Source organism: Pezoporus occidentalis, unplaced genomic scaffold, assembly GCF_034315485.1.
Source record: "Pezoporus occidentalis ecotype Australia unplaced genomic scaffold, CSIRO_AGI_Poc_V1 ctg400, whole genome shotgun sequence".
Taxonomy (NCBI): Eukaryota; Metazoa; Chordata; class Aves; order Psittaciformes; family Psittacidae; genus Pezoporus; species Pezoporus occidentalis.
This window is the reverse complement of record NW_026915726.1, coordinates 231,282-243,482: the sequence shown is the minus strand read 5'-3', so window position 1 is coordinate 243,482 and position 12,201 is coordinate 231,282. Positions and strand designations below refer to the sequence as shown.

General features: G+C 43.6%; 1 protein-coding gene across 6 annotated transcripts in view; it reads right to left on the bottom strand.

The window, feature by feature from the left end:
* Nucleotides 1–3,591: 3,591 nt before the first annotated feature.
* The window catches only part of LOC134171488 (choline transporter-like protein 5-A), a 71,276-nt gene continuing 62,666 nt past the window's right edge, over nucleotides 3,592–12,201 (bottom strand). The window contains exons 1-4 of one of the 6 annotated variants that reach the window (XR_009967651.1): nucleotides 10,514–10,539; nucleotides 7,360–7,444; nucleotides 4,480–4,608; nucleotides 3,592–3,713 (exon numbers count right to left, since the gene is read on the bottom strand). Coding sequence is in view for 2 of the 6 variants with exons in the window: in XM_062633755.1 (XP_062489739.1) it covers nucleotides 3,621–3,713; nucleotides 4,480–4,628; nucleotides 7,360–7,444; nucleotides 10,518–10,526 (336 nt within the window). In the remaining 4 variants the exon portion in view is untranslated. Of the gene's footprint in view, nucleotides 3,714–4,475; nucleotides 5,777–7,256; nucleotides 7,272–7,359; nucleotides 7,701–10,513; nucleotides 10,559–12,201 lie in introns of those variants that run through there. The other 5 variants (XM_062633756.1, XM_062633755.1, XR_009967649.1 and 2 more) reach the window with 5 other exon arrangements.

The window sequence follows — 12,201 nt, the reverse complement described above, 5'->3', positions numbered from 1 at the left end:
GGAATAGTCTCTTCATTATTGAGAGTTCTTGAAATTGGCCACCTTAGGGACAGCAGATTGTTACTGGAAAGAAGCTGAGAGATCATGTAAGGAAACTGCATCTTCTTACAAAAACAGGTCAAGCTGTACACCAATAGTTCTGAAGCTGGAGCTTCATCTATAGGACTAAGAGCAGCAAAAAAGTGCTTTCAGTTTTCATCTTTAAGTGTACCTCAGCCCTCCCTTGCAGGGTGAAATTCATCTCCTCCCATCCTCACACACTCCAAATTCTGGCAGCTCCACAAAGACTCCAGGAGACTCAAGGGCAGGCACACAGCAGGAAAATGTGCAGAAGTTCACCAGTTTGTAAAATGTAGCTTGATTTCTAGTCTTTAGCAGCTTGTTTTGTATCTCCCAAATACAGGGCATGGGCTGTTAGGTTTACAGTAATTTCAATCATACTAGGAGAGGGAAAACTCTAACTTCAAACCTGGGCAGATGGAGCTTGTCTAGCCTTGTAAGGCCTTCCATCTAAGAGAAGGACACTCTAACCAAACCTACAACCTGAGGACTTTGCTGTCACCGTCCTAGCTAGCTAGGCCCTGGCAAGTAAACCTCAGGTGTAAAGGGTGGGGCAAGTTCTGCACAGGCTGCTCCTCACCTAAAAAATCCACTGTGCAGGCCTGAAGGGTTTACTCAGGCGAGGGACAAAACAGCAGGTGATAAGGTGCACTGGAAACTGCAGACCCAACCCTGCATGCAGGCAGTTCAGGACACTGGTTGCTCGAGATTGACCCAGGAAATGACAGTCTTGTTTGGAAACATCCTGTATGATCAAGCAGCTTTTTTTCCAACCGGATTTGCCTATCCCACATTGCCCTTTTAGTCCTCATCACGCTTGTAGTAAGCATGGGTAAAGCCCTTCCCAAATCTTTGTTCATGAAGCCAAGCCATCATCATCATCATCAATTGCACACAGTGCTTCACCTCATTCATTACCCACAAGAGTAAAAACATCACCCTCAAGTGACCTTTCCATGCTGCTGAAAAACTACAAAATGTTACCACTAGCAGGAAGTTTACAAACTTCCTGAAATCTTTCTACCTGTCAAGGTTGTGAACAAAAGTGTTGCAAAGCAGTAAAAGTGCTCCTGGATTTTAATGATCAGGAACTAAAGACGATAATTCAGTGCCAAAATTAATTGCTATGCTTAACTGCACAGTAGCATATGACAGGAAACAGGTACCTGGCTGAATGCAGAACTTCAGTATTTCCTAATCCCATTACAAAAATCTTAAATTCTGACTCCTGAGAACCAAAACATCAACAGAGAGGGCCGAAAACGAAAAGCAAGTGCACAGAGATAAACTCAGAGCTAACTCCATGTGCTCTAACAGAGTCCTACTTCCAAGGTCTATGAGACCTTAGCCTATTTGCAGTGAAATCCAAGGGTGTGTTAAGTCCATTTCTCCTTTCTTACATCCCCATTAAAACAAACCCAAACCAAACTCAAACCAGAACTAAGAGTTGGCACTGGATAAACCAGGAACCACTGTGAATAAAGCCTATCCAGATTTCAGAAAACACAGAATGAAGAGGCCTCCCAGCTCTCACATCCTGCTCTGCTTTCCTCTGTACACAGAGCTGAAAAGAAGAACCTTGAGCTACACCATATTACAATGTCTGGTCATGGAATTGTCCTTTTCTCTCTGCAGATTTATGCATGTCCAAAAAAAATGCTTGATTGGAGCCATAACGATCCAGTCTTTCCTAAATTAAAAGCCCCAGCCAAAACAACACCACTCCTCTACCACTAGTATGTGTCTCTCTGGAGACAGTCCAATGACAGAGCAAAGCTGGCAGCTGTAGGTCTTAGGCTCCTATTGACAGTGTCCCACACTTGGCACACACCTCCTTGCACCAAGGATACAGGGTGCCGCTAACAGCGTATGCACTCTTCAGGCAGGGAGCTGGGAGATAAAAAATGTTTTACTGCAAAAGAGAAAGCTCTTATAAGCACAATCTAAGTAACAGAGAACTGTATGCATCAGTATGATTATGACCTCAACACCACAGAGTATTGTTACTGGAAACAAACAAAAGTCAGATTTATCAAGAACCAAACCAATAGGCTGCCTCTGTAATTCACACGCACACACCCCGCACCACCACCCTACTCCCCCCCCGCCCTTGTGTTTTGCACTACTATCCATGAACTCCATAGAATTCTCTGCCCTTTCGTACCCTCGCTGCAGCTGTCAATCTTCAACCCCATTTCATAGCTTGGGGGGAGGGGAAATTCTACACACCCAGAGTTTGTCAGAATGGGCAGGACCCTGACAGTTCATCCCTAACAAATGCTGCTTTTCATAACAAGCATTTTGCATATTTACACTCTAATGATGTTCATCTGTATTATTTTGACACAATAAATAAAAAGGAGATCAAGAGTCAACTTTTTCCTGAAGAGTGCAGTTTTCTGAGATATGCTCTCCCATAACAGGTAGATGCACTTAAAGCAATAGACTTGCCTGAGCATTAGCTTGGCATGAGCTCCTTTCCCCTCATTTGAGTCAAAAAAACCAAAGAGACTAAGACAGTACAGGTTTGGACAAATGATTTTCACCTTCTAGTTGTGCTGCTGGAATCACACAAACTTGCTCTAAGGTTAGACAGCTGTCTCAGAACATTTCATCTCTTAGTTGTGTGCAGTGCTTGATTCATAACCCAGATCTTGTTTAAAGAGTCAGCTTTTGTCTGATTTCTATTTGTGTCACTTCAAATCCTACTGCTGCAATAGGAAGTAAAATAATTCTCTGGACTCCACCTCTAGAAGGCAGAGTCTTAAATGCCTGAAGCACACCTCCTCTGACCCTGAGACACATCCATTAATTCTGAGCGCCTCAGAGGGTTAGACAACATTTAAACCAGCCCAGCAGTAGTGGATGGTTACACACAGCAAGACCTGTCCCCTCCGGGTGAAACCCAGTTTTGTGGAGGGAGAGGAAGACAAAGGGAAGGTATCCCTCAGCTGTGGCATGTCTGGAGGTTTGCACAGGGACAGGGGAATTGGCTTCAGGTCCTGCAGCGGCCAGGTGAAGGGGAGCAGACACCGATGCGATGTACATTTGCAAAAAGCTCCGTTTATTGCTTACAAGGCTGCTATTAATATACTGTTTTGAGCCCCCTTACACACGATCACGCACTACTTGATTGGCTGCCCCGCTTAGTCCATGAGGTGTCCACGCGCCGCTATTCTTTTTATGATTGGGCCTAAATGCTTGTGTTAGCTTGGCATTATATCTTGCTTTGCGGTTACTGTTATCCTGTTGTTGCATTCCTTACTCGGGGTTATAAGTTCATATTCTCACAGCTTGCTGTAGACTTGTCCGACTGTCCATGCTCGACCCCCAACAAGGTCCCACAGTTTTGACACAGTCTCAGAATCCAAACCCAGACAGTCAGAGATGATGTTCATTTGCGATCCCAAGTACTATCAGTACCCCTAGCCATCAGAACTGCTCGTGGCAAGCTACCCCTGTGGTGATGCCACTGCCAGGTAAGAGCCAGCTCCCTGTGACCGTGCCACAAAACACTTTTCAGACTGGAGCTGTGCTTTCATGTGAACACTTACAATCTGCTAAGTTGTGTGTAAGAAATAGAACCACTCACAAGGCCTGCTTGGAATGATCATCGAAGGACAATCTTCATCACGTAGGACTTGAGCAACAGACTAAAAAGGGGAAAAATAGGAATGCTGAACACATAGCAGAATTAACTACGTGGGTTTTGTTTCCCACCCACTCTGAGAAAATGCCCCAAACTGGACTCTGTAGCCTCCTCCCCAAACTTGACTGCTGGAGCTGCAAGACACATTCATGATGTGAGAATCCAGCCTCTCAATGTGATTTGGGAAAAGACTATTCTTTACTTTTCTAGTGACAAAAAAGAAAAGACCTCTTCACTTTGGATCGGCAGGTGAGGCAGTAATGACTGGGCGATTGCTCCTTGCCTCCCCCTTACTTTTATCTTAAAGAAGAGTAAGAATTTAACACAACTAACATAGCTGAATTGCAAGGCAGTTTAGAGATGGGAGAAATAACACAGTACGTTTGAGTCCAAAATCAGTTCCATGAAAGACAGACTCTTTTCCTAGCTAAATTACTGAGGAGCTCTACATAACTCAGGAGCCTTAAGAACTGGTTTGAGACACTCTGCTCTACTGCTGTGGAGTACTTAAGTACTAAAGGATACTTGCCACAGTACTGCAACCACATGGGTAGCTGCAGATACTCTTTAAGGAAACAGTAATCACTGAAAGAGTTAGGGATGTGATGTGCATACAAGACCTTCATCCCTGTCAAAGCGTATGCATGGGACAACTCCTTATACGGTGAAATCAGAAGAATTCAAAGCTTTGCTGTAGCTCAGTAAAATCATGCATATTACACATTGCTTGAAGAAAAAAAGTATTCCATCACCTCCTGATACATACAGACCTTGCGAGGACTGTTAAAACCAGGTCTGCAGAACTGCTTGAAGTAATTCCACTGATCGGGTTTGTATCTGTAGGAAGCCTGAACATCAATGTAGGTCACAAACCTGTCTGGGCACTTTGAGACACAAAGCTGCAAGAAAAGAAGACACACTGGGGGTAGAGAAGGGTAAGGAAAGTCAGTGCAATCAAAAAGCAACAAAAAAAGTCACTCGTAAAAGTGCCCCGTTTTACGGAATTGCCTTCAGTAATGTTTACTGCAGCATTTGGAAAGGGACGCAATGCACTCGTGATTTCCTAGGCGAGTACTTCTCAAACTCTTTGGTAAATACTTTCCAAGTCTCTCCCCTTCCCTGGCACATCCAGCACCGCCTGTATCCCTGTCGGCTCCACACACCCTGGTGGATCCGCAGAGCTTCCAGGCTGCTGGGGAAAAAAAACAACTGTTTTTTAACAGCAGTAAAAACCATCTGCTGGGTCCTCCTCTGCTCCCTCAGCAGCCGTGTCCTGAGTGAGGTGGTGCAGTTGCTGCTCTCACAGTGCACACCTCATGTCCTTCTAGCACATTTGTAAGGAAAACTTTACTCAGTAAAGGCCTCGTGCAGCTAAAACTGTTCAACCCTTCTACACAGTCTCTTCAGTCAAACACAGCTCCATGGTTTTGTGTCAATCACTCAGAAGTGACTTTACTGCTGACTAATGATGAATGTTCCCTGGTTACAAAGCAGGAAGGGTGCACATGCCAGGAATGAAATTCTGAGCACTTGAGGTACAGCCATTATAAACCAGATCTGTGTGAGAAATCAGGCAAGGACTGGGGTTTGGTGGAAGCATCCACTCAGAAGTTAGGATTCATGGAATGGAGAAGCAGCTGTCCCATTGCCCCCGAAGGCTCTGCTGGGCTCTGGAACCATGCAAGTGTACAGCCGGTCTGACTCCTTAGTGCTCCTAAACACTCCCGCATAGTCTGAAGTCCATCTGTTTAGCAAGTTTCAGCCTTTTCCAGAAGGCTGTTCACCGTTTCCAGAGCTGTGCTAACCAAACACACTTTGCAAAGCTCTGCTATCCAAGCACCAGAGGACATCATGCACGAAGCTGTGCTTCACCTCAAGGGATTCCATCATACACGATTCACCTGAGGGACTTTTGCCAAAAGATCTTGTACTAATCCTCAGAACAGGGTGCATGCTGCAAGAGGTCATTCTACACGGGTGCTACAGTCCTGCGCACTACCCACAGGCCAAGGAACAAAGAAGTTTTGTCTTGCTGGGACAAGAGGTAACTAACAAGTATATACTTTACTCTGACCTCAGCTTCTCACCTGTGAAACAGGCAATGAAACATGCTGTCTATGGATGCAGTGAACTGTAATAACAGTTTGCGAATCCAGTGTTTTACTCAAGAACTGAAGCCCTTCCCACACCAGTTCTTGTTTTTTTCCCTCCTGCTGTTTGATATGAACGGGACAGGAATGAAAGACCTTGTTTGCAGCTCAAAAGAGGAATTATCAAAAGAGCTTTTCACAAGAGACCAGAGAATTAACCATCTGCAGGAGCAAACAGCCAAAACCATTCCATGCTTTGGAGATGTTGTACATTTGGAAATCAACAAAACAACTACTCTGCTCCCCCAGACTCTCCTTCAACAAATATTTCACCTTACTCGATTCATGACTACTGCCAACTTGCCCACAGCCCCAGTCACATCCCACACAGTGACTGGAGGATTTCTGAACAGGCTGGAGTGTTCCAGTAACAGAGTCTAAAGACTGCAGGGTAACGGTGTCAGTGTTTGCATGTGAACAGACAGGGATTCCTGGAACAAACCTGCTGCTGACAGAGAAAAGTTTGCATTCCAACAGCAGCTGGTCAGTGTTAAGAGGACTCTTGCTATTCTTTGCTGGAGATTTCCATCTCTTCAGCTGTGTCAAATAGTCCATATGGTCACACTAACTGATAGGCCAGAAACATCTATCAAGGACAGGGATCAGAAGTAAGGGCAAGCTGGAATGGGAAGCATTTTTAAATGATAGTTAAATAAAGACAATTAACATTTGGAATCAGTAAATTGGTGACCATGTAACAACCCTCATCCAGATTAATACTGGACCTCACTGAGTATTGTCAAGATGGCCAAGACCATACTTGGTCACCTGCAGCTTAGTTACACAGTACAAATACTCTGGCAGCAAAGCTGGATCAGAGCAGCCCTTCACCTAAATCCTCTGACCTACCCCATGCCATAAGTTGTTGCCCTAGAAGATGGAACAGATGAGCATAACTGTGCAATTGTTCAACAAAGCAGGTCAGTGAAATGGTCTCATGTAAAAAACATCAGCAAGATGATGTTAATCCACACAAGCTCAGTGCCTGGGTTTATTTCATAGCTTCACAAGATGCTGCAGCACAGCCAAGGAAGTACAAATTGCGGCACAAGGCAAGAACAAGCTTTCAAGATCTTCACTTTTCAAAGTGCTGCAGGCTCTAACCATACCCAGATACTACTGTCACTGGGGATATGCACATCTTCTTGAACACATCTACTTTGGAAAACCCTAGATGTCGATCAGAAGTATTTTCTGCATGCACTGATTACTACTCAACATCTGCTTGTGATGAATTCGTAAGTTACAAGTTGCTGCATTCAGCTAAACAGACCATTTTTTTTTTTGTCAACTCTTATCCAAAATACTCAGTTTTGTGCATTTCTCTTTATTTTTTCTGACCACCATAGGCTACAGGGACTGTGTGCTACAGGTCATCTATAAACCAATCATGTTACATTTTGAAGGATATGAATTTTTGAATCAAACAAATGTATGTCTAGTTCTTAAGCACAATGACTAAGAGGAAAGGAAGATACATTATCTCAGTATTTCACTCACCTGTGTTGTAGGGCACTGTAGGTTTATTAACACCACGGGGCTGGCACATTTCAGAATGTTGAAGTAAAACAAAATGGTCTTGTTCCTATGGAAGTGGACATAAGATAAGTAATATTGTAATTATGGGTGCTTGCATATCCTACCATTCAAAACCGGACAGCATATATTGATATTTAAATTCTATTATTGTGATTGGTCATATTGCAAATACAAAGCAAAGAAAAACCACCCCCAAAAATCCCAAGCAGACCCTGGGTGTTTCATGCCAAGACAGCGCCGAAACCAGAAGCATTTGGTCTAAGGAACTATGCGAGTTAAAGAATGCTAACTTTTGAGAAGGCTTTTTCACCACATGGTTTTAAGATGAAACAACCGAGGCACTGTTAGAGGCATCTGTAGTCCTGCCTCTGAGAAGCGAGGTCTGTAAAATACCCCTGCAAAACCTCTGTGGTCCCTCTGCTTAAACTGAACACAGGGTGCGCACTCCATGCCAAATCACTACTGGCAAATGCTACACTGTGAAAGCTGCCTGTTTCTGGCTGATCAGAAGGTGGCACCAAAATCAATCAAAAGCTTTTTATGGCTGAAACCTGAAAGCAGCTGGCCAGGAAAAAGAATGATAATGATAGCATCTGCTCCTACCCCTGACAAACCTCCTGCGACGTAAAAAAGGGACAGTCTGAGGAGTTTGCACCCCAGATCCTCACACGTGACAGCTTCTGGAATTTCACTGCACATTCAAGCTCCCTTTAAAACTGGGGTTAGCTCAAGTGCCTCACATTTTACAAGGTTAAATTGTTTTCACCAAGGTCTGTTCTGCGATGCACTGGTAACAAACCACGCATCCTGGCAAAACCAGTTTCACTAACATGAGCTGTGATTTCTGCAAATCCACAGAGCAAACTTTTGGACTGAAATGCCATCGCTCTGCAATAGCTCCTTGACAGTGCTCATAATCCATGAGCTGCTCAAGGCCATTAATGGAATCATTTTTTTTCCATAGGACTTAGCCCACTTGCCAATTTCGACAGCAGGAAAGAAAGTTTAAATATGTGTGTGACATAAGAAAACAGCCACCGAGAACTAGGTCTGTGTTATTTATAATGAAATTATGCTGTATTCCATGATTACACTGTGCTCTGCAGGAGGCAAAACAAGCGTACAGATTACATGGAGATTAATGGATGGATTGCAGGTAGACACAAAGAGGCCTAAGAGAGACTCTCAAGACAGCACAAAGTAGAATTAACTTGACTGCATGGAATTCACTGGAGTCCAAATGGGTTTTTGCATCAGCTGTGAGTGCTGGCTTGGTTTTTAGCTTCTCTTTTCTACTCCTCAGTGAGGCTGCTGTGAATGCTTGTTCCAAGCAGAAGACTCAAAGCCACAGAGACTGTGATCACTGTCCAAGAAAAACTTCTCAGAGTAAGGCCTTAGGGACTCAGGAAAACCATAGTCCTGGGTTAGCCTTTCACAGTGCTTACTTTCAGGGCAGCAGAAAAACCTGACAATAGCATTGGTGAAGGCAAGATGAGCACATCCCACACCTCCACTTTCAGGGACCAGAGGTACTTGTTCAGAGGGGCCTCCTGGTCTACTGCCATGATCACTCCTGCTTTCCAATAGGTTGTGTTATGTCTCTTTTGGCTTATATTTTTATAACAAACTCCTCAACGTGGCCAGTAAGTGCCAAAATGCAGTCTCAGCAGCTGTATTACTTTGCAGCAATCATACAGATGGAGGGACATTTGTGGATAGGAACTGGAAATCACATTGTAAAAAATAACCAAAGGGAAGTCTTGATTAACAAATAGAAAGAAGGAATGGGAGTGTAACAGAGCAGAAGGAGGAATGGGAGTGGACGATAACAGAGACACACATCTGGCTACACACCGCACAGTGCATGGACACTGTGGGTCTGAGGCTCCCAAACCCACCTGCCCATTGCTTCGTACTGACCTTAGGGCACAAGAGCAAATTGGGAGTGAGAAGGGGAGCAGACGAGGGGTGCAGTGAGGGGAACACACAACACAACAACTTTTGCTCCTAGTTTTAACTCTTCAGGAAGTTGGCCTCTCCAAAACCTGCTGTGAAGAATCTCAGAGGGTGGAACAGGTCTTCTTACACCATTTAGTCTGTTTCCTCTGTAAAAAAACTTGAGAGGATATGAAGTCCTAGCTCTGCCTCTGTTCAACTCCCCATCTCCTGCTCCTTCCCTTCTGAATGCCCTTTGGACAGAGTCTTCCTCACGGTTTTTCCCCATTAGAAAACTAAATGGGAAAAGAAAGAAGCAGCAAAGAGCTGTTACCAAAAATTAGCTTCTGGTTTGCTTCCTGCAGAGCCTCGAGGTTCTTGACAGTGACAAAGGGCATAAAGGGTGCCTAATACTTACTTTTTAAAAGGGAGATGTTGAGGGGAAAAAAAACAAACTGTCTTTTACAATTCTGTTTCATAAAGCACTTAGATTTTTCAGGGGAAACATCGATGTGACATCTTTCCTTCCTGAGCAGCTATTTCCATGCAGAAGTGCTCTATTGAGATCAACTGATTCATTTAACTCTCACAATTCAGGATTTAAAACCACTGGGAAACAGAGACAAGCAAAGGAAGCCACTCGGCAGGTATGCCAGGGAAGGTGTACTTAGAGCTGCCTGCTTCCAGACCTCTCAGTCTCCTCTCTACTGGCTCTGGGTAAACACCAGAAATAAAACCCTGAGAGGTTTTCCTTCTGGTCTCTTCTGTTATTTGGTGCATGTTGAAAAAAACTAAGACCCAGGCAATAATGCTTTGGGACTACTCTTGCTCCAAGGTGGATAAAAGAATTAACTATCCAAACCTGGGTAGTAAGAAGCTGTGCCAGCTAGCTCACTTGCTATGCAATTAGTGATGCCATTTTTAAGCTATGTTGATCCTTTACCAGAAATATTCTCTGAATGATGAAAACAACTGTATTCTGACAATAATTTGGATTTACACCAAATTGCACCAAGCAACTCATCTATTTCCTACCTTTATGTGCTATAAAAATACAGGAAGAGTATCGCTGTTTCTTCAGCTTCCCAAGAGAAGCCCCAGCAGACAGAGAAACTTGAAACCTCACACCTTATTCACACTGCATGAGTAATAGAGGTATGTGAATGCATTCAGTACTCACTCACTGGGGGCATCCTTCTGACTGCAGAACTGCCAGTAGCTGTCAGTTAGAGTGTCAGTGACACTAGATAATGGTCCATAGTGGAGCATACAAAAATAGAAAAGTACTGCTTGTCCGTGGTAGCTCCTCTCTGAAAAGCTCAAGATGTGCTTTGGCTCATCCCCAAAAAGTCACTGGCCACTTCTTCCAATGTAGGCTGGACCCCTACATCAGAATGAGTGTGCATTTTTGCTAGTATAAAAGCCCAAGCCCCATGCGATGCCGGAAGGGACACACACCAATGTTGCCTCTTTTTAAGCCTGCCACCTCGCACTGTGTTGATGTTTCTCGGAGCTGGTTTCCTGGTTGTCATCACATGTTCTTTGGGGTTGGTAATATAACCAAACATCAGACATATCCTTTACTGTATCTTTTGATACCTCTGCATTTTGCCTGTATTAATAAACTAGTTATGATTCTTTATTGTGTTGCATTTCCCTCAACCCAGAATCCTCAAACTCTGGAACAGTTAGATAAATCATTTTCCTGGGGTTGCTGTGCACCCAAACTCCAAACATACACATTGTCTTTTAACATGTTACTCAAGTGTACACAGTTAACAGTTGAAGCAGACCAGCATGAAAATATATCACTTCTAATGAACCATTTAATCTCTGTTGATAGAGTTCCTAATGAAACACCAAAACATAAACCAAACTAAACTGAACTAAGAGATGGATGAATCAGGAAGAAAGCAAACCAGTCCACTTTTTACCTTCAGGGCACGTGTATCTGGCTTGTATCCAAAATACGACACAATGGAATTAAAAACTGATGTTTATCAAAAGGCGAAAGAAGAGGAGTTAACTATGTAGACAAATCTGAGTGCTGACAATATTTCAATGGCATTGAATTCATGGGATTAACCGGGGGTGTGATGGATACAAGCAAGGTGTGACCGAATCTAATGGATCCCATTTGCACGAATGCATTTGCATGAATGGAAATAAACTCTTGCTTTGGAGCTTAAAACATTTCCTGACCTCTCACTTGGCAACTTTCCCATTTTTCAGTTATTAGGTCTGCACCTGGCAACTTGTGTATTCTATGGACTAGCCACAACCATGGTACTGAATGGGGAGAGGTTTATATTGAACTTTTAAACTTCTTTTTTTCCACTTTGAAGCATGATTTCTTGCCAAGCCATTTCCACCTGCACCATGCAAAATGCAAGAGATGGCATTTTCTTGACCTCCATCCCTGGACGTCCCCTTCCCCCCACACACCCCCCTTCAAATACTTCTCACTCACTAGAGAACTCAAGCAAAAATCTGTCCCATGGTTCACATTCCATCCTGCTCATATTGCCAGTGTTAGAAGTGTTCCAGTTTTTCTGCAATGTGCATTGCCAGAATTAAGTACATCAAGCTAAACAGAGTTCTGATCATTAGGTATTAAGAACCTATTTTGTCTGGGGTACTGCAATCCTTTCTCGGAGTTGTGTCCACACAATTGCATTTCCAATTGCTTTGAGTGGACACATACCAAAGAAAAGTGACTGGAAAAATGGTCCTGAAGTTGTGAGCTTCTTTTCACACATTCTACACTTTCCTGTCCTGAGCAACACACAAGTCATTAAAACCTAACTGATGAAAATGAGAGGCTTCCTTTACCTGTTAAATATTTCCTGATCTTTTTCCAACATGAAA